General features: G+C 40.5%; 1 protein-coding gene across 1 annotated transcript; it reads right to left on the bottom strand.

Annotated features, from left to right (window-relative positions):
• Positions 1–564: 564 nt before the first annotated feature.
• Positions 565–14,471, bottom strand: LOC139653598 (myosin-7-like). Its single transcript, XM_071530487.1, has 37 exons — positions 14,271–14,471; positions 13,839–13,982; positions 13,459–13,615; positions 13,329–13,356; positions 12,373–12,478; positions 12,179–12,271; positions 12,040–12,103; positions 11,835–11,933; positions 11,626–11,729; positions 10,960–11,098; positions 10,723–10,841; positions 10,431–10,580; positions 10,128–10,298; positions 9,714–10,023; positions 9,487–9,560; positions 9,140–9,345; positions 8,937–9,060; positions 8,581–8,717; positions 8,207–8,462; positions 7,807–8,049; positions 7,553–7,729; positions 7,325–7,470; positions 7,111–7,201; positions 6,643–7,032; positions 6,382–6,508; positions 6,136–6,254; positions 5,822–6,018; positions 5,397–5,580; positions 4,678–4,843; positions 4,460–4,584; positions 4,069–4,377; positions 3,779–3,982; positions 3,343–3,639; positions 3,038–3,142; positions 2,615–2,710; positions 2,026–2,160; positions 565–793 (listed from the first exon to the last, which is right to left on the bottom strand). Exons 1-37 carry the CDS (start codon positions 14,469–14,471, stop codon positions 773–775), a joined length of 5,814 nt encoding a protein of 1,937 aa, XP_071386588.1. The 3' UTR covers positions 565–772.
• Between the last annotated feature and the right edge of the window lie 4,774 nt (positions 14,472–19,245).

Below are 19,245 nucleotides of genomic sequence, written 5' to 3'. Positions count from 1 at the left end.
GAAAGTCCAATATCGGCCTCATATAATGTCAAACTGATATATCAGGCTAACCCTAGTTTCAATATTAGACCAGGTTTACACAGGTACAAAACTAACCCGGTCTAAATTTGGAAAACCACACAGAATCTGATTTTTTCCTGTCAAGACATCCATGAAAAGATTTCAGCTGCACCATTAATGGTTAAAAGCAGATCTTGAGTTTGTTTGTATAGTAAATGCAGACACAATAGAGAGTCAGGGGGGGGGGCAGTTTAGAGTGTCATTTAGATGTGACGACACAAGGTGGCAGGAGTGACCCACCTAGCATCGGTAACCCTTTCTCCCTTAGTGTCCCTCTGACGAATCAGAAAGGGACGTCTTCAGTATTGAATGGCTGCAGACAGTGTGAATGTGGTAAGAATATGCTTTATTCCAATACAAATATACAAATGTGTTACAATATGTTTTTTTGCCGTTCTGAGTTGTGTTCTCTAGTGCTAACTCACCTGTTGCATATTTATGGTGAATTATTTAAAATACATCTACTAACTGGGTGATATTATGTATTGGTGATGAAGTGGTGAATTGAACCTAAACATTATCCGACAGGTCTACCTTCCGTCAATGAAGTCACTGAAGTGTAATTTGATGTGCAGGATTCTACCTGCTTGAAATGAATGACTCTGCACGTTAATTTGAATGCACTTTTGCTTTATTCTACAGAGTTACTTTGAAGACAGAGGGAACTAAACCACTGGAGATCCCAAAGGTCTTAGATGGCCGTCTGTGAGTTTCACTCCTCATCTAGCCCTTTCTGTGATGGAGAATGATAAAGAGAGTAGAAAGAGAGAGAGGTATCAGTGAGAGAAGACTGTAGTAAGAGCTCAATAAGTGTTACACAAGGTGCTAAACTATTTAAACAGATTTTGTTCTGAATTGTGTAGCAATTTTTTGCTGATAATGACTGAATAGTTTGACATGAATAAGGTTCATTTATTGCTAGCATTCCTTTGCTGCAGTATGTTGGCTTGGAGAGGAAATATGACCATGTGAACAGTCCAGTTATATTTGTAGGACTGAATGAATAAAAATATGAAATCATATTTTTGGAGAAAAGCTATTTTGCTTCAAGCATCCTACCATAACTAAAACAAACAACCTTATTTTCACTTTCATTTTAGTCCCTTTATTCAGTTCTATATATCAAGTTTATCCTTTCCAAAACTACATAATGCAGCTTACAGAATGTGAGTTTGAGTTTGCTTATCTGAATTACAATAACGGTGGACTAACTAAAAAACACTCTTTAATTTATTCACAAAATAAATCACTTGCAAAAGAAAATGTGATTCAGAGCCCATGTTCTGCATGGGCAGAACATTCATAAATACTGATTCATTCATAAATACTGAAATCTTATTATGAATGTATTCAGTTTTAAAATGGGAGAGCAAACAAACAGTAGGTAAGTACAGTAGGTAAATGCAGGTTGCAAACCAAGACTTCAGCATGCTCTAATGGTTGCACATGAAAAGAGAGGTAAAGATAGGAACTGCCCCACAGGCATGAACATGTGTTAACAAAAACTGAGTGCTCCATCTAGGATGAAAAAATGCAGTAAGATCACTCAATTTATTTTTGTTTCCTGACCATCAAGTCTCTTTTGGTGTCTTGGTGTGTATTTTAAACTATATTCAGTTTTTATTTACCATTTTAGTTAATTCCTTACGTGTGCCAAAACTAGCACTAACCTGTCACCATAAATTAATAAATGATTCATTAATTCACCCGACCTAACCCATAACTTAACACAATGTTTCAAAAATAAAATTGATCTTTATAAACTCTCTGGTCTGATTTCTTTAGTCTGTTTACAATTCTGGATTTCTGGATTTACAGATTGTTCAAAAAATCAAACATCAATTTTAATTGGGTTATATTTAAATGACGATGATGTGATCAAACTGTGATTGTCCTATGATAGTATATGAAGTGTTGTTTTAAAAAAATCTGGAGGAATCATTAATTAAACAAGGAACTGCTGACCTTTGACCCCACATCACGGCTCTTGGCACGCATCTTGTTGACCTGAGACTCAGCGATGTCGGCCCTCTCCTCAGCCTCGTCCAGCTCATGCTGCAACTTACGGAACTTGCCCAAATGAGTATTGGCCTGCTCCTCCTACGGGATTAAACAAAGACACATTTCATAATATAATGTCACTAGAATGGCCAATGGATTTGGAGGATCTTGGACCAACAAGCTATTGTGGGACTTTGAAAATCTCACAACACTGGTTTGTACCATAAATGGGTCCAAGAAAAGTCATGGAGAGACATTGAAAGCTGAGATTTTTAATTTCTTCAAATTCTAAACTGCCATCAATTGACTGTGGCATGGCCTTTCTTGTGTTAAACTGAGTGTATCAAATCTAAACGCTTACTCTTTCCATGAAAAAAAGTGATCACCAGGTGAATGGAGCTGAAGGTTATGATCACTAGTACTTTCACCAATTAAATCCACAAATATTTTGCAACAGGAGGTAAAGTTCAATATATCAACGTTGTTCCTACTATGTTGTACACTTAGTGTATACAGCACAGATGAGAGATACAGAGATCCAATCCACACTTACAGCCTCCTCAGCAGCTCTCTTGTAGGCCTTGACTTTCAGCTGCAGCTTGTCAACCAGATCCTGCAGGCGGACCATATTCTTGCGGTCCTCCTCAGTCTGTGAAAATAAAGGGAATGGGAAACAGACTTAAGCCTTCAATGTGGAATATTCAGTGTTCGAGTTGGCATCCTGATTATCCTGATTATTACAAACCAAAATAATGGAAGTAGGAAATGGCAATATTGAGGCATGTGATGGTGGAATATAGAAAATTTTCTGAATATTTTCTTTACCCATGTGAGCAGGGTGTGGAGATGCCTATAAATAGCTTATCCTAAATAAAACCTTAACCAGAATATGAGTTATTACATAGAGCACTATGTGCATTTAAACACACATGTGTTGCTAGTCAGTACAGGTTATGGTAAAGGGCTGAGAAGTCACCTGGTATGTGAGTTCCTTGATGCGTCTCTCATATTTACGGATTCCTTTCAGTGCATCACTGCTCTTCTTCTGCTCCGACTCCACCTCATTCTCTAGCTCCCGCACCTGACAACATCATGACACCCATTATTTCTAAATTTGCTGGTCCAGAATAAAAAAGGGGAAAGATAATCAGTAGCTAAACTGTGATTAAGTTGTTGCTACACAGCTACAATGAATAATTTCACAGGAAATTAATTGATGGTAATCCCACGGATGCATATGCAGAAATTTGTGATATTTGTATGCTGCCGAATTTCACTCACCCTGGCCTCAAGCTTCTGCACCTGCTTCTTGCCCCCCTTCATGGCGATCTGTTCAGCCTCATCCAGACGATGTTGCAGGTCCTTGATGGTTTGCTCCATGTTCTTCTTCATACGCTCCAGGTGAGCGCTGGTGTCCTGCTCTTTCTTCAGCTCCTCTGCCATCATGGCAGCATCAGTAATGGCCTTCTTGGCCTTTTCTTCAGCATTTCTGCACTCCTGCAGAGCCTCCTCTACCTCAGTTTGAAGTTGGGAAGTATCTACTTCAAGTTTCTTCTTCTGGTTTATCAGGCTGGTATTCTAAATATTTTTGAGACATATAGTATGTGAGAAAAGGTGTGCTGCAATATTTTGGAACCAGTAATTATTCACTCTGTCCAGAATAACCAGTCATCCACCTGTGAGTGCAGTGAATGAATATGTAATCACTGTATATTACCTGTGAGTGCAGTAGCTGCACCCTCTCACTAACATCCAGCAGCTCTTGCTCAGCAAGTTTGCGTCCTCTCTCAGTTTGCTCTAGAGCAGACCTCAGTTCCTCTAGTTCAGCTTGCATCAGGTTGTTGCGTCTCTCAACAATGGCAATGTTCTCCTTAAGATCATCATTTGCTCGAAGAGACTCATCCAGCTGAATTTGGGAATCCTTAATGGAAAGACAATAACATTCTTGAATATAATCAGTTATGAATTAGAAACACCAACACCAAAGTGATTTTTTTTCCAATTTACCTTCAGGTGAGCATGAACAGACTTTAGTTGTTTCTGGGCCTCAGCTGCCTGCCTGTTGGCCTGGCTTAGCTGGATCTCCATCTCATTGAGGTCTCCTTCCATCTTTTTCTTCAAGCGGAGGGCCTCATTCCTGCTGCGACACTCGGCTTCAAGAGAGCTCTGCAGGGTGTCAATGGTCCTCTGCAGGTTCCTCTTGCACTGCTCCATCTCCTCATCCTTCTCAGCTAGTTTGCGTTCGATTTCAGCTTTAACTTGATTGAACTCAAGCTGGGCTCTCAAAATCTTACCCTCTTCATGCTCCAGGGAGGCCTGGTAGATCAGAGGGTTCAAATTTATACATAATGGCATGGTACATGTACAAAAAGTGTAATTCATCAAAGAGGGCCTGTACCTCAGCTTCCTCAAGAGCAGATTGGATCTCATTCTTCTCCTGTTCCAGTTGTTTCCTTAGTTTCTCCAGTTCATGGATGCTCTTTGCTCCCTCACCAAGTTGCTCAGTGAGATCAGAAATCTCCTCTGTTGATGGCATGTCAAGTGCCATTATTTAGATAGCTTTACAATGAATGTTATGTGAATATATAATACTGAACACAAATATTTAGATCTTACCCTGTAGATTCTTGTTCTCTCTCTTCATGGTCTCCAGATGGTCCAGAGATTCTTCATAGGAGTTCTTCAGTTTGAAGAGTTCAGTGCTCAGAGCCCTGGCTTCCTTCTGGGAGCTCTCCAGCTCACACTGAGACTCTTCATACTTCTGCTTCCACTCAGACAGGACCTACAATGGATAGAAAGGCTAACTGTAAGTGTAGTGTCTCACTTGTGCCAACTGAATGGAGACATAGCATTGGCTGGGGGGTTGGGGTAGGTCACCTGCCGATGTCAAGTGATTTCTCCTTATACTAGAATGAAACTGTCCTCCCAGGCAGAGAACCTTCCGGATACCTGCTATTCCATTTGAATGCCCCTGAATCATTTGTAATACAAAGCTAGACAATGTAAAAGCTAGCTCCAGTGGGGGTGCTCAGTGGCCACCAATAGAAGACTGTGGTTCAGCTGGAAACTGGAAACTCCAAGATGTGAATATAAGTAAACGTGAAGCAGGACATTGCTGGAAAACAGCAAGCATGATTAAGATTAACTTTCCATGGATAATTAAAGGTTTAAAAAAAATGGAGGAGAGGATTAGTCTTAGTCATTTGGTAGTGGTTTTGCTGTTACAAAAAGTGTTACAGAGGCTAAACTAGTATACAGTATATTTCCATACCACTTTTCTATTGGTATTTTTTATATTATATTTCTGCTCACAAATACTTAATAGTATACTTCACCTTGTCAAAGTTCCTTTGCTTCTTGTCCAGGGCGGCAGCAGCAGCATTAGACCTCTCCACATCCACCATGAGATCTTCAATCTCATTCTGCAGCCTGTGTTTGGTCTTCTCCAGAGAGGAACATTTAGCATTCACTGCTTCAACAGCCTCCTCAGCATCCTGCAGACGCTGAGCCAGCTTTTTCCTTAAGAAATGAAACATTCAAATAATTTAAAGTTTCTGTGGTTTTGCTTGTTGGGTAAATAAACTGTAACAAATTGGCCCACTATGAATGGCTGCTCAGTCATCTAACAGACAAACTTTTTGTTCGTCTTACATTTTAGAAGGAACATAACACAAACAAAAAGCTGATCTGCTAGACGAAATAAAATGGCTCTTTGGGAATGATAGAGTAAATAATCAAGTTGGATCTTAGACTGTCTTACTTGGCCTCCTCCAGTTCCTCGGTCCTCTGGATGGCATCAGTTTCGTACTTGGTTCTCCACTGAGCCACCTCAGAGTTAGCCTTGGACATGCCGCGCTGTAATTCAGCCTTGGCCTCCTGCTCCTCCTCATACTGCTCCCTCAGCAGGTCACAGTCATGACGAGCAGACTGCACTGCATGGGCCAAGGCACTCTTTGCCTGTCGGAAGATTTTATACAAATGTATAATATCTTACAAACATACATCAGTTAGGATTCATTTTGCACTAGGGGTAGGTGGCCTGTATTGTCAGAATGCACTGATTCTTCATCACACCTTTGTCTCCTCTTCCAGTTGTCTTTTTAGGTCCTCAATCTGTTGAGTGTATGACATTTTTCCTCTGGTCAGCTGAGATACCAGAGAGTCCTTCTCCTCCAGCTGCCTTGAGAGCTCACCTAATATTTTGGCAAACATAGAAACATTATTGTCAAATTCATCAAGTAGGTAAGTTAAATAATGAGATATATGATATTATGTCCATTATCTATCATGTTATCATTTTGCATGAGGCAAAAAAGGTACCATTTTCTGTTTGCAGCTTTGCTTTTTGCATATTGAAATCATTGATGCAGCGTTGACCCTCTTCAAATTTAGACTTGTATTCACTCATCTGATCTTCCAAAGTCCTGCATGTCTTCTCTAGATTTGTCTGAAATTAAATGCATCACAGTTTATTGAAACAGTATTAATATTTAAAACAGTGCATTAAAAATATGTTGTATTACAAAATAATATTTGTGCTGTGGCTAAATTAACAAGAAACTGTTCAGAAATGAATCCAACCTTTGTCTTCACAACATGTTCCATGTTGGAAACCACATCATCCAGCTCCAGTCTGAGCTCACTCTTCTCCTTCTCCAGTTTCTGCTTGACTCTCTGCAGGTTGTCAATCTGCTCCCCCAGGTCAGCAACACTGTCAGCTTGTTTCTTCCTGAGCGTGGCAGCGGTGGCTTCGTGCTGCAGAGTGGCCTCTTCAAGGTCTCTGCGGAGTTTCTGGAACTCAGCCTCCCTCTTCTTGTTCATCTCTATCTGGGCAGCTGTTGCTCCACCAGCCTCCTCCAGCCTCTCGCTGATCTCCTCCAGCTCTCTGGCCAAGTCTGCTCTCTGCTTCTCCACCTTGGCTCGGGCAGCTCGCTCTGCCTCAAGCTCCTCTTCCAGCTCCTCGATGCGGGCCTATAAAGAGACAATTATTTAATTAATAATTGCTATTGAGTATTTTATCAGGTCTGACCTGCTGAACAAGTTCATTACCTGAAGCTCCTTCATTTTCTTTTGAAGCTGAATACTTATTGCCTGCTCATCTTCTATTTTATTGTTGAGCTGAGCGAGTTCAAAGTCTTTCCTGTGGTGACATAGTCAGAGTTAGAACAATTGTATATCTGTATTGTCTGTACCTGCACTCTTCTGTCTGTACTGTAGGGAATATACATGTAGTATAAATATAAATATAGAATAATATGCTTACTTTTTCAGACGCTCTTCAAGTTGTTGCTTGTCATTCTCCACGTCCATTAGGCTCTCCTGGGTCAATTTCAAGTCTCCCTCCAGTTTCCTCTTTGCTCTCTCAAGATCCATTCGAATCTTTTTCTCTTGCTCCAGGGAACCTTCAAGCTGGAGAATATCATGACATAAGGACATAGTCTCATCAAAGCATTGTCTGCAACATGCAAGGGGAATGCAACATCCTACATACATCATCCACTTGCTGCTCCAGCTTAGCCTTGGCCTTGGTCAGAGTATTGACTTTGTCTTCCTCACTCTGCAGGTCATCCAGTGTTTGTTGATGAGCTTCCTGTAAGGCTTTCTTCTCCTTGGTCAGCTTGGCAATGATTTCATCCAGAGAAGCCATTTCCTCAACCAGGTTCTTCACCTACAAATGGAGTATTGAAAGGTTCAATATGCTCTAATTGTTCATGAGAGTCAGAAAGAAATGAAATAGTGTCATACCTTGTTCTCAGTGGCATGCTTCTCTTTCTCCACCTTAGCCAGAGTTAACTCCAAGTCATCAATGTCTTTTTTCAACTCAGAACACTCATCCTCCAGCTTCCGCTTCTTAGCAGTCAGTTCAGCATTCATCTCCTCCTCATCCTCAAGTCTCTCAGAGAGCTCTTTGGCTTTTGCTTCCATCTGAATTTTGTGCTTGATCAGCCCTTCACATCTTTCCTCAGCATCTGCAAGATTATCTTGCTCCTAATTTGAAATGTTCATTAGGTTAAAAACTTTATAAACTTTATTAAACTATAAATTTTGCTGCTATAATACATGCACTATATTTAATATACAGTTGCTGGATCACAGTTTTGATATTCAGAATATTGAAAGGAATGCTGTCTGTCATCAAACTTACAGCCTGAACTTGGAGCTGCAGGTCATTCTTTTCTTGGAGAAGAGAGACCATTTTCTCCTCTAGTTCCTTCCTACGAGCCTCAGACTTTGCATAGGCTTCTTTCAACTTGAGGAATTCTTCCTTCATGTTGGCCATCTCTTTCTCTGCTTCAGCAGATCTCAACAGAGGTTTGATCTTGAAGTACAGCTTCATCCAGGGCCAATTCTTGACCCCCATGAAGGCACGGATGTTCCACTGGATCACCAGTAATGCATCCCTGTCAAAGATCAAACAAAATTTACTACTAATAACACCAATACTAATACTAAACCATTACATTTTTTTTTCTTTCATGTTTTTATTTTCTTTAATTGTAAGCATCTGATTCTTTTGACCTTCGTTCAACAATCTTCTGGAATTCCACTCTTGCCAGTAGACCCCTTGATCTAGCTTGGATTCCAGTGATGATGAGTGACAAACGGTCATCTCTCATCTCCTCAAGTTGCCCAAGGAGACCAGCTTTGAAGAACACCTTTCAGAGATATGAACATATCTAACATATCTAAATATAAACTGATATACAGTATATACAGTATATTGAACAGACAAATGCTCACACTTTGGGACAGTTGGAGATGCTTTAATTGTTTGATAGTGTATAGGTGTTTCTTCTTGTCTTTCATGCCATTATATAAAATACAATTTGCGAAACAGGTGTGCATGGTTTTGGGCTTTCTCTTTTATCAGTTACCTTAGTGTGTCCAAACTTGTATTGATTATGATCAATATCCAGAGACCCAAGTAGCTTCTCAGCTCCTTTCCTGCTGTCAATGAACTGGCCTTCAGGGATGGCAGCAGGGTTCAGGATGCGATATCTGTTAAACAACAAAAGTTATAAATTATAGTTCCATTTTCTTTTAAAATGACGCAAAATGTACACCTTTATGGTGATACCTCTGTTTGAAATCTCCATAGAGGATCCTGTTGGGGAAGCCCTTTCTGCAGATCCTGATGCCTTCCAGCACACCGTTGCAGCGTAGCTGGTGCATCACCAGAGGATTCTCCATGGCCCCAGGAGTCTTGGTCTCATTGGGGATGATGCAGCGTACAAAGTGAGGGTGAGTAGACCTCAGATTGGTCATCAGCTTGTTCAGGTTCTCCTGTTGAAGTAATGAAGTCCTGTGCTTAATTCCCAGTTTAGGTGATCATCATGACATATCTCTCAGTTTTATATTCAAGATGAAGTCTCAGTAGTTTATTTTCATTGAAAAGCAGCCATTCACAGATTAGTTTTTATTTACCCTGTGCAAGGCAGATACAGTTTGGAAGGACGAACCCTTCTTCTTACTTCCGCCTCCCTTGCCACCCTTTCCCTCTGTTGATGAATTAGTGTATCTCATTAGATTGCATTAACAGACACAGACATAAGTGTTTCAATCTTGGTGTTGTCAATAGCCTTATATGACTAATATGATAAGGTATTGATATTGCCAATGAAAGTTAATGCAGTGTATTTTATTTTTCTTACCTGAATCTGCTCCAGAATAATTGAGAAAAAGGTAGGCCAGCAGTTTGAGATTAGACTTTTGGTACAATCCCACCACAGTCTCATTCAGGGGATCCTTGTTCTTCACCAGCCAGTTGTTGATGTTATAATCAACAGTGCCAGCATAGTGAACCAGGGAGAAATGGGCCTCTGCTTTTCCCTTGACAATCCTGGGCTTCTGGAAGTTGTTGGATTTCCCCAGGTGGTTGTCATATAGCTTAGCTTTAAAGGTGGCATCACTGGCCTTGGGGAACATGCACTCCTCTTCAAGGATGGACATGATACCCATGGGCTGAGGAGAAGAAAATATGAGTGGTTTGAGGAAAAAATAATGAATGGTTAGGTATTTAATGCATCTCTATTGATCACTGAACATGGTATATTCCAGTCTCTCACCTTTTCAATCAGGTCAATACAGGCCTGCAAATCCATACCAAAGTCTATGAAAGTCCATTCAATGCCCTCTTTCTTGTACTCTTCTTGCTCCAGAACAAACATGTGGTGGTTGAAAAACTGTTGCAGTTTTTCATTGGTGAAGTTGATACAGAGCTGCTCAAAGGTGTTGAACTGTAATGGGACAAAGTATCCATCAGCATAGTCATTTTTCACACTACATGTTTTTTTGACTTGCATCAAAGTGAAAAAGAGAGTGAATTAATGAAAATCATTGTCTACAAATAGACAAATAGACAAACTCACATCAAAGATCTCAAACCCAGCAATGTCCAGCACACCAATGAAGTACTGGCGAGGCTGCTTGGTGTCCAGGGATTGGTTAATTCTCACCACCATCCACAGGAACATTTTCTCATACACTGACTTAGACAGTGCACCAACAGCATAGTACACCTAGCATGGGACCCAAAATGTATAAGTTAATTAACCTTTCTTTTAAGCTTAGTGTTATAACTTCCTTCCTTTTAAGCCCAGTGTCTTCCTTCATAGTGTGAGATACCTCACACTAAATTCAACTCTTAAATTTCATTCTTACCTGCTGGACATTTTGTCCCTTGGTGACCCACTCGTTTCCTACTTTGACTCTTGGGTGACAGAGACCTTTGATGAGGTCAGCAGAGTTCAGGCCCATCAGATACGCAACCTTGTCAGCATCTGAGAAAGTGAAAATGAATTGAATTCCTAAGTAAGTTTAAAATGTCTGAGTCCTGGAATATTTCATATCCCTGGCTCTCTTGCTTCATGCTTCAGGGCTTCTGAGAACATCTCTCACCTTCAGTGCCGTCGGCCTCTGCCTGCTCTTCACGCTGCTTCTGCTTGAACCTCATGTTGCCATAGTGCATGATGGCACCAATCAACTTGTAAATGCCATTCTTCTCTTCTTGAGTGAAGCCCAGCACATCAAAGGCATCCTAAGTGAGGCAAATGGTATTGGCTATTTTTTCAATATTATTTGTCATGGAATTTGTTCTATCAGAGTATACAGTGGAGAGTGATGAGAGAGATGGGAGGGGGATGAAATAGATGGGAGTTGTGAGCTGGATTTAAACCCATGATGGTATGTGCCCACTGATCCACCAGGATCCACATAACACCGCAGTTGATGCAACATATGAGACATCTGATCTATTCAAATCATTTTAACTCACATCTAAGGACACGCTGATACCGGGTTACCAGCGACATTGGGGACGTTTCACAATCCCAAGCCAAGAGCAACATGTACAATAACATGTGAGAAGTCAAAGCAAGATGACTGGCTTAAGACTTCTCCAATGGAAACAAATGGTTTACGTTTCAACCAGTTTTTTTCAGTGTATGGTCTAAATCTTTATAAGTGAAAGCTATGAATTGGATCGAAACTATATGCCAGCCAATACTTTTGAGTTTGAATCGGTTTTGTCCATGAAATAGCGGCACGATGCACCTCTATACTCACATCAGTTGCCATCAGCTCTTCAGCATCATTGATGGAAGCTACAGTCGTCTCTCCTTGGGAGATGAAGGCGTAGTCGTAGGGGTTGTTGGTGATGAGTAGCATCTCTGAAAAGCAAAACAGAAATGTCAAGTTTTGTGTGATATAGAGATAATGCAATATTATAACTAGTAGTTGTTACTGTGTAGTCAAGTACAGTCATCTTTATTTACCAAGCAGCTCAGGTTTCCTCTGAGACAGAATCTGGTAGAAGATGTGGTAATCTCTCTCAGCCTTAAGCTGGAAAGTGACACGGGACTTTTCCAACAGATCTGTGAAGATGGATAGGTTGACAGTACATGTGCATTATGCAGGTAGGTGAGGATTGTGACAAAATGATAATGAAGCAGATAAAATGAGTGAAGAGAGAATGCTTACAAGTCTCAATATCAGCAGAGGCCAGCTTTCCACTGGCGGCGAAGTGAATTCGGATGAATTTGCCCTGAAAAATACACAGCAACAACACATTAAAATCGAATAAACACAACGGGCTTTTTCATTACAGACAAGTACTTACAAATCTAGAGGAGTTGTCGTTCCTGATGGTTTTGGCATTTCCAAAGGCCTCCAGAGCAGGGTTAGCCTGGATGATTTGATCCTCCAGGGTTCCCTGAAAGAATACAAGAATACAACGTCAGTTTGAATAGATAAGCAGTTAAGAAAACAGGGTAAGGTTCCTTTACAGATTTTCAGTACATTCAGCATAGTAACCTTTTTGTCAGAGCTTCCTTCCTTCTTCCCGCCTCCAGCTGCAATGCTGGCAAAGTACTGGATGACTCTCTTGGTGTTGACAGTTTTCCCAGCACCAGATTCTCCACTGAAGACAGTTTATATTGTTTGGTTAAACGGGCTACAACTACGTGACCCTACATCATATGAAACTAGCTAAGTTTTTTGACTAATCAACAAAAATGTAAGTAAATTAAAGTCACTAGCACCATTATTTACAGTGGATAATGTTGTGTATTATTAGTATTATTACATCTTATTATTACGCATAATCAGATTATTAACCTATCATATTTAACATTCACTGTACTGCACTGGTCCACTGCTGTTATTAAAACAGTGACAAGTTTAGTAACTTGTTTCAAATGAAATTACATCACATGACAAAGTTCTCCAGTGAGGTCAGGTAGCCTATGCATATGAAAACAAGCTGAACAAAACATGCTTAGTGTTATTTAGTTAATTTTAACATCCACAACTGTTCACTGTTAATGTGCCTAATCAAATAATTAGAGATGCCCCGATATGGGTTTTTGCGGCTGATACCGATATCCAATATTTTCCCACCCATATCAGCCGATACCGATATGTATTTTTGGAAGAATCTCAGTACAAATGCAGGTGCACAACAGGTTAAACTTTTCAGACATGCCTATCTTAAGATAATTAAGTGTTTTTTAAACAAAAGACCATATTAGTTTTCTTCTGTTGATAATTTGACAGTTGTATTAAGTGACACACTCCATATTGGTACTGATATTGGCTACCGATCAGTGCATCCCTACAACTAATCAGATGCATTACGAGGGTTAACAGGAACTTGTCTGCACAAAACTCACAAAAACAAGATTGTAGTATACAATCTTTCATGGAAAACTAATTTGATGCCACTAACTGAAACTCTCACAGCAGAACAGACAATTCTGAATCGAACTCACGTGATGAGAATTGATTGATTTTCTCTGTCTGAAAAAGAGAGGAAAGGATCACAACCTCACAGTAACTTAGGTAGGTACCAGGCTTATTTGGCATTTTTCCATTTCATTTCATATAGTTAAGTTGAAATACCTGTCAGCATGTACTGGTAGGCATTGTCAGAGATGGAGAAGATGTGAGGAGGAGCTTCAGTCCTCTTCTTTCCTCTGTAGGCAACAACCACTTCTTGGTTGTAGACTGGCAGCCACTTGTAGGGGTTGATAGTCACACAGAACAGCCCAGAGTAGGTCTATGAGAGAGACAGAGAGAAAACCAGCAAAATACTTAGGATAAATCCAATTATATCACAACAGAACTTAAATGGCCGTTTCTTCTTTGTTCAGGAATGGTGCACTGTAGTTGTTTTTGATATGAAACAGGGTATAGTAAGATAATAAAGATGAAAGAAGATGAAGGATATAGTCCTTAGTTTACCTCGAAATGTTTTTAAAAGTCATGAAGTGATCACTCACATAGATCATCCATGCTGCATAACGCTCTTTGAGGTTAAACAGCACAGCTGGCTCATGGAGGAAGGTGAACATCGCCATGTCTTCAATTTTATCAAACTTTGGTGGGTTCTGAGGGTGAACGTCACACTCCTTCACTGTCACAGTCTGAAAATAGAAATAGTGAGTGTCAGTACACTGGCATTTGAGTTGCTACAAGTGCCTTTTGTAAAATATAGGCTACATGCCTTTGAATTACATCTTCTGGAGAAGCTTAATTACAGTATATTGGAGTACACTATTCTAGGAAGTGCAGGATCATAATGGCTGTCTTTTTTTCTTGTCAATTGTTGCACTGACATGTATGACTTAGGACAAATTAGCTAGAGTCCTCTCCTCTATCACCACTAGGTGTCTTAGTTAGGAAGCCACTTGCACCCAGAGCAGCCTACTAACCTTCCCCCTCTCAGTTTGAGCGGTGACACTGTCTCCCTCTCGGTTGGTGATGGAAGCCTTGACGTACTCCTCCTCAGTGTCAGGAACGAAGCATTCCTTCTTCATGTCAAAGGGACGAGTCTGGGCCTCCAGACGCTCCCTGTCCGACTTCCTCAGGTACGGGGCTGCTGCCCCAAACTCTTTCATGGCAGCATCACCCATTTTTCACCTTGTCTGCAGAAAAAGAAGTTCAACTACAATTAGCACTAAAGGAAACTGAAGGACATAAAGTATTCCGTGTGGTGTTATAAAATCAATACATAATTGTTTATTAATTTATCATGTTAATGTGTCATATCATTTTTCAGTCAAACATTTTTACTGCTGAGATGCTCTTACCTTACCAACCCCTACTGAGAAGAGTGAGGTGTAATGGTCCTGAGGAAAGAAATAATGCAAACAGGTGAGAGAAGTTCGTAGTCCGCACAGACACAGGTAATGCTTCAGTTTTAAAACTTAGTCGTCGATGTATAAGCCTTTGTCCTCGCATCTTACCTTGAGATAGTATGGCGACCTATTGGGGGTTTGACCATGTGTTCTCTTTATAAACGAAGCCCCTCTGCCAAATATGGAGGAGCATTTCAGGGGCAAGGAATGTTATTGTGTCTGTTGGGTTGGGGGGTACATGAAGGGAGGGGGTTAATGAGCGGTGGAAAGCAATATAGAAATCAGCGGGTCAGAGTCTTATCAGTGATGGGGTCTCTTGACTGCGCCATATTAGGAGCTCCACGCAGCGCTGTGATTAATCATATATAACCTCAAGCAGGCAGGGGACCGCAGCTCCGTCTTTAAATAGTCAAGGGGAGGAATTCCTTTGTCATCATCCCGAGTGTGCTTCTGCTCTGAGAACAATGCATTGCATGTTGAACATCCCTATCCTAACTTGAGACATGCAAGACAAGTGACAAGTTTAATGACCAAACCTGGCTTAGATTCATGCCTTCTGAGATTCACATTGATTGTTTTAATCTATTTAAATCTCATATTTATATGGTTTAAAATGTTGTAAATTAGTTTATATCATGCTCAACTCTCGGTTCCAATATTACTCAGTTACTTTAAGTATTTATCTGTTTAACTTTTAAAAAAATCTTTACCAGGCAGGTGGATTCAAAATAATTTACAGTCATTGATGTAGTGGTAAATAAAAAGATGGGTAAATATATGTTATAAAGATTTATGTCAGCTTAAAAAGATGGGTAAACTGAGTTTGAGTGGGTTTACTCTCCACTACATCCCTGTTTAAAGTAATGGCCAGACCAAATTCAAAAAACTTTTTTTAACAAGTGGAGGCATACATTAAAAGAGTTATCAAAATGAAAATGGGTCTGGCTAAAATCCAGAGTGAAAACAGTATAGGTTATGAATTCATGTTGCTGTCGAATAATAATTAAAAAGTATACTATACTATATACTATCATTTTAAAGATGAAATTTGTTGAATGACAGAAACAAATACAGATTAACAATCTTGCTCTGCACAGTAGCAGAAAACAAAATATTTCAAAGGGATAATTCAGATTCTTTGCATGGTTTATAATAACACAGAGAATTCCATAAATGCAAACTACTGGTATTGTTATATAAACACAAAGGAAGACATAGTATATATCTTGGGAGATATTTTAGAAAAGTATGTCATGCAAGAGTCTCAATTACCCAGAGGGCTTAAGCGGAGTCAGAGTGTGACATTGGTAACATATTGCGTTCAGTTATCATAGAATGGACTTTGCGGTAACATAAACAGCAATCAGATACCCAGTGGGCCAGTCTAAATAAAGAACATTAGTCTGCGAGATTAACTAGGCGACAAGTGTGAGGCAACACAGACAGAGGTCTGCCACAGGTGACATGCTTCAGATTCGCTGAGAGGCAATAATGATGGCACACAATGGAGGGCAGCGCCAGGCCGGGCCGGTCGGACGTGGTCCAATGTGATGCCAAGGTCACTATAGAAGCCTTCTCCCATTATCACGCAGCAGCCAGCGAAAGCCGGCCCCTCAGCTATAGTCCTGTTGACATGGCATTGTGTCTTTGAGGACAAAGATAACTGTGTGAAATTCCTGCAGAGCGCCCCGCACTGATTGAGGAGGATAGCTAGCGGGGGCAACGGGCTTTCAGGGTCCAGCCTCTGCCCGCATCTAGGATCAACTGTAGCAGATGATGGACTCGCCGTGGTTTCTTTCGCACATAAATAAACAGAGAGTGACAGGTATATATCCTGCATCCCATGAAGTTTTTATGTTCCATTTAAAATGCCGGCCCTGTGTGGACTCCGAGTCTAAGCTGAGCTGCTTTGGCTTTTCCTCCAGTCGTAATGCTGACATCCTGGGAATCTGCTCCATCAACAATTGATGACGTGTTAAAAATCTATTACTCCGAAAGTAAGCATAAGCCCCCCCCCCCCCCGCCCCACCCCACCCCTCCACCCTTTGATGCTGTTCATGTCCCACGTTTATTTTGTTAATTTGGATTTTCTTTCTCAGCTACATTTAATTAATTGATTAAACCCACCATTTAATCTCTATTTCCATTGCACCAATTACAACCACTGTTAAAGAAATAGTTCACCAAAAATTAAAATTCTGTCATCATCTACTCCCCCTCATGCCAGTTGAAACACAGGTAAAGTTTGTCCATCTAACACACAGGGAGGTTGCCGGCACAATAGCATAGCATAGCAGCCTTCAAAACAACTGAAGTCAGTGGGGACCAGTTCTTCAGAGTTCCAAAAAGACCTACAGTATATTTACACCATCATTTAGTGCAAATCTTAACTACAGCTGATTGATTTGATTGAACAAATCATGGTGTATAGGTCTTTCTATTCACAGTGTGATTGTTTGGCTGTTTTTGTTTTGGAACTCTAAAGAACAGGTCCCCATTGACTTCAGTTGTTTTGGAGAAGGCTGCTACCAAGTTGTGCTGGCAACCTCCCTGTGTGTTATATGGACTAACAAATTTCACCTGTGTTTCATTTGGCATGAGGGTGAGTAGATGATGACAGAATTTTCATTTTTGGGTAAACTATTCCTTTAAGAGCATAATGCATAGTCAGTCACTGGCACCACTAATCGCAGCCCCTTCAAAGGTTAGGAGATAAAAGGAGGGTCAACAGCTGCTGACAAGTGTTGAGATTATTTCCATTCTGATAACTTCCCCGTCCCTGTAACTGACAGCTGGCGTCAGGGTGCCAAATGGAAGTGAGAGATTCCATGCCCCTGCTAAAGACCTAGCGAAGATAACACTGACCTAATGTCAAACCTCCACTCATTAAGGGAAACATGATTACTTTAAAATGCTTTGATTAGATCATAGACAAGTGTATATTGCCATCCAATGTATACTGACTTGACATACAGTCCTAGCCTTTGTTTAGACCTAGCATTTCAGCAACCTGTTTCTGAGCCTTTCCCCCTGAGAGTGCCCTCACAGTTGTCCAGACCCCTCTTGTTATTGTTACACTGACTCTGTCTCTAACTTGCAGATATGCTGACCTCATACCATGTAGATCAAAAGCACATTAACGCCATCTTGAAGGAGTACAGCTGGCTTTTGATTTTCTTTTTCACGTGTTAAACATGCAATCAACTGCACTGATGATAACCTCATGATTACCCCATGATAAAAACACCAGAGGGCTGTAATCTATTTTCACCAATTTCACCTATCCTTTATATGTGGTGATTTCCTAGGATTTTCTGAGCTCATTGCTGTAGTGTTTCTTCCCACAGATCACCTGTCAATCAAACAGTATGTCCGGTACTGTGACGTCTTTTTCCTTGGAATTTCTGTTGATGAAGTTTGACTTTTCTTTATCTGTTCAGCCATGGTGGCTATCACTGCTCATGCTGACTACCCAGTTCTTCTTATTCCAGACAAACCATTGTTACTGTTGTCGCAAACATCGCTTCCTGTGAGCCAGAGGATTTTTCCCAGGAAAGAGCTACCAGACACCAGGTGTTTAGAACAGCAAATGTGAATGTTTTCATGAACTGGATATAGGTTGAATCACTACTGTGTTATATTAAACAATGATAGAAAGTGGCAAAATGGACTTTTCTTATATGAAAATGTCATTGATTATTACTTTAGCTTATAAGATGTGGCATATGCATCATATGCTATTTTAATGACAGTCTAATTATAGTGCTAGCAAGTAGTTCCAACATATGTTAGTCATCTTATCTATTTGAAACTGTACTCAGATGTACTATTAATCATGTTGATAATCCTCAGCACATACGTGGCCTGCCTCTTTACATTGAGTTATGAATGTGTTGCTAGCTGACAGATACTTGCCTGGCCACTCGGGGAGTTGAGGATGGCTAGACATGTAATGAGAGAAGTGACAGGACTCCCGGTATTTACACAAAGGGAGTCTGGGGCCTGTCCCCCTCCTCCCTCCTCCCTCCTCCTACCTCGAATCATTGGATCAGTCTCCAGCAACAGCAACACTGCCTGAGGCCTGACAGCTTTTACAACAAGGCACTTCAACCGGCACCAAGGCTACGATGACAGACAGGTAAGCATAGCACTCCCATTTGAGGAGAGACGACAACTTTGACAGAAGGTAATTTCTCTTAATGTACTTTAAACTACTTTAAACGATTGTGCCAAATACTCTCTGTTGGGAAATTTAAGTACATGAAAACTGAACACTAACTCAGAAAGTCTTTTAACTAACCATAAACAATGTATGAAGGGCTGCATTTGGCCAGTACCACATAATCACTGTCAACGAATGCATATTTTTTGTGATTAAACTGAAAACTAATTATACTGTATCATGAAATACAACACAGCAGGTTCAAAATATGCACACCAAGTCTATGAAATATTCATTTTCCCCCAGAATATGGACAACATATTTAAATACTGATTCTTTGAAATTCTCCCTAGTCCTTTGGAGGAATAGGCAGAGTTGGCGCTAGAC

This window comes from Centroberyx affinis, unplaced genomic scaffold, assembly GCF_046629955.1.
Source record: "Centroberyx affinis isolate AG114_WGS23_722 - 3 ecotype Tasmania unplaced genomic scaffold, CSIRO-AGI_Caff_v1 ptg001932l_1, whole genome shotgun sequence".
Lineage (NCBI taxonomy): Eukaryota > Metazoa > Chordata > Actinopteri > Beryciformes > Berycidae > Centroberyx > Centroberyx affinis.
Note: the sequence above shows the minus strand (reverse complement) of the source record. Positions and strands in the feature narration are given on the sequence as shown.

Bases quoted from the DNA above. Each gene is read 5' to 3' on its own strand.
- LOC139653598 (XM_071530487.1), bottom strand. From the start codon at position 14,471: ATGGGTGATGCTGCCATGAAAGAGTTTGGGGCAGCAGCCCCGTACCTG. The intron at 13,983-14,270 runs GTTAGTAGGCTG...TTCTATTTTCAG, and splicing joins CTCAAACTGAGAGGGGGAAG to ACTGTGACAGTGAAGGAGTG. The intron at 3,640-3,778 runs GTAATATACAGT...AAAAATATTTAG, and splicing joins TGCAGCTACTGCACTCACAG to AATACCAGCCTGATAAACCA.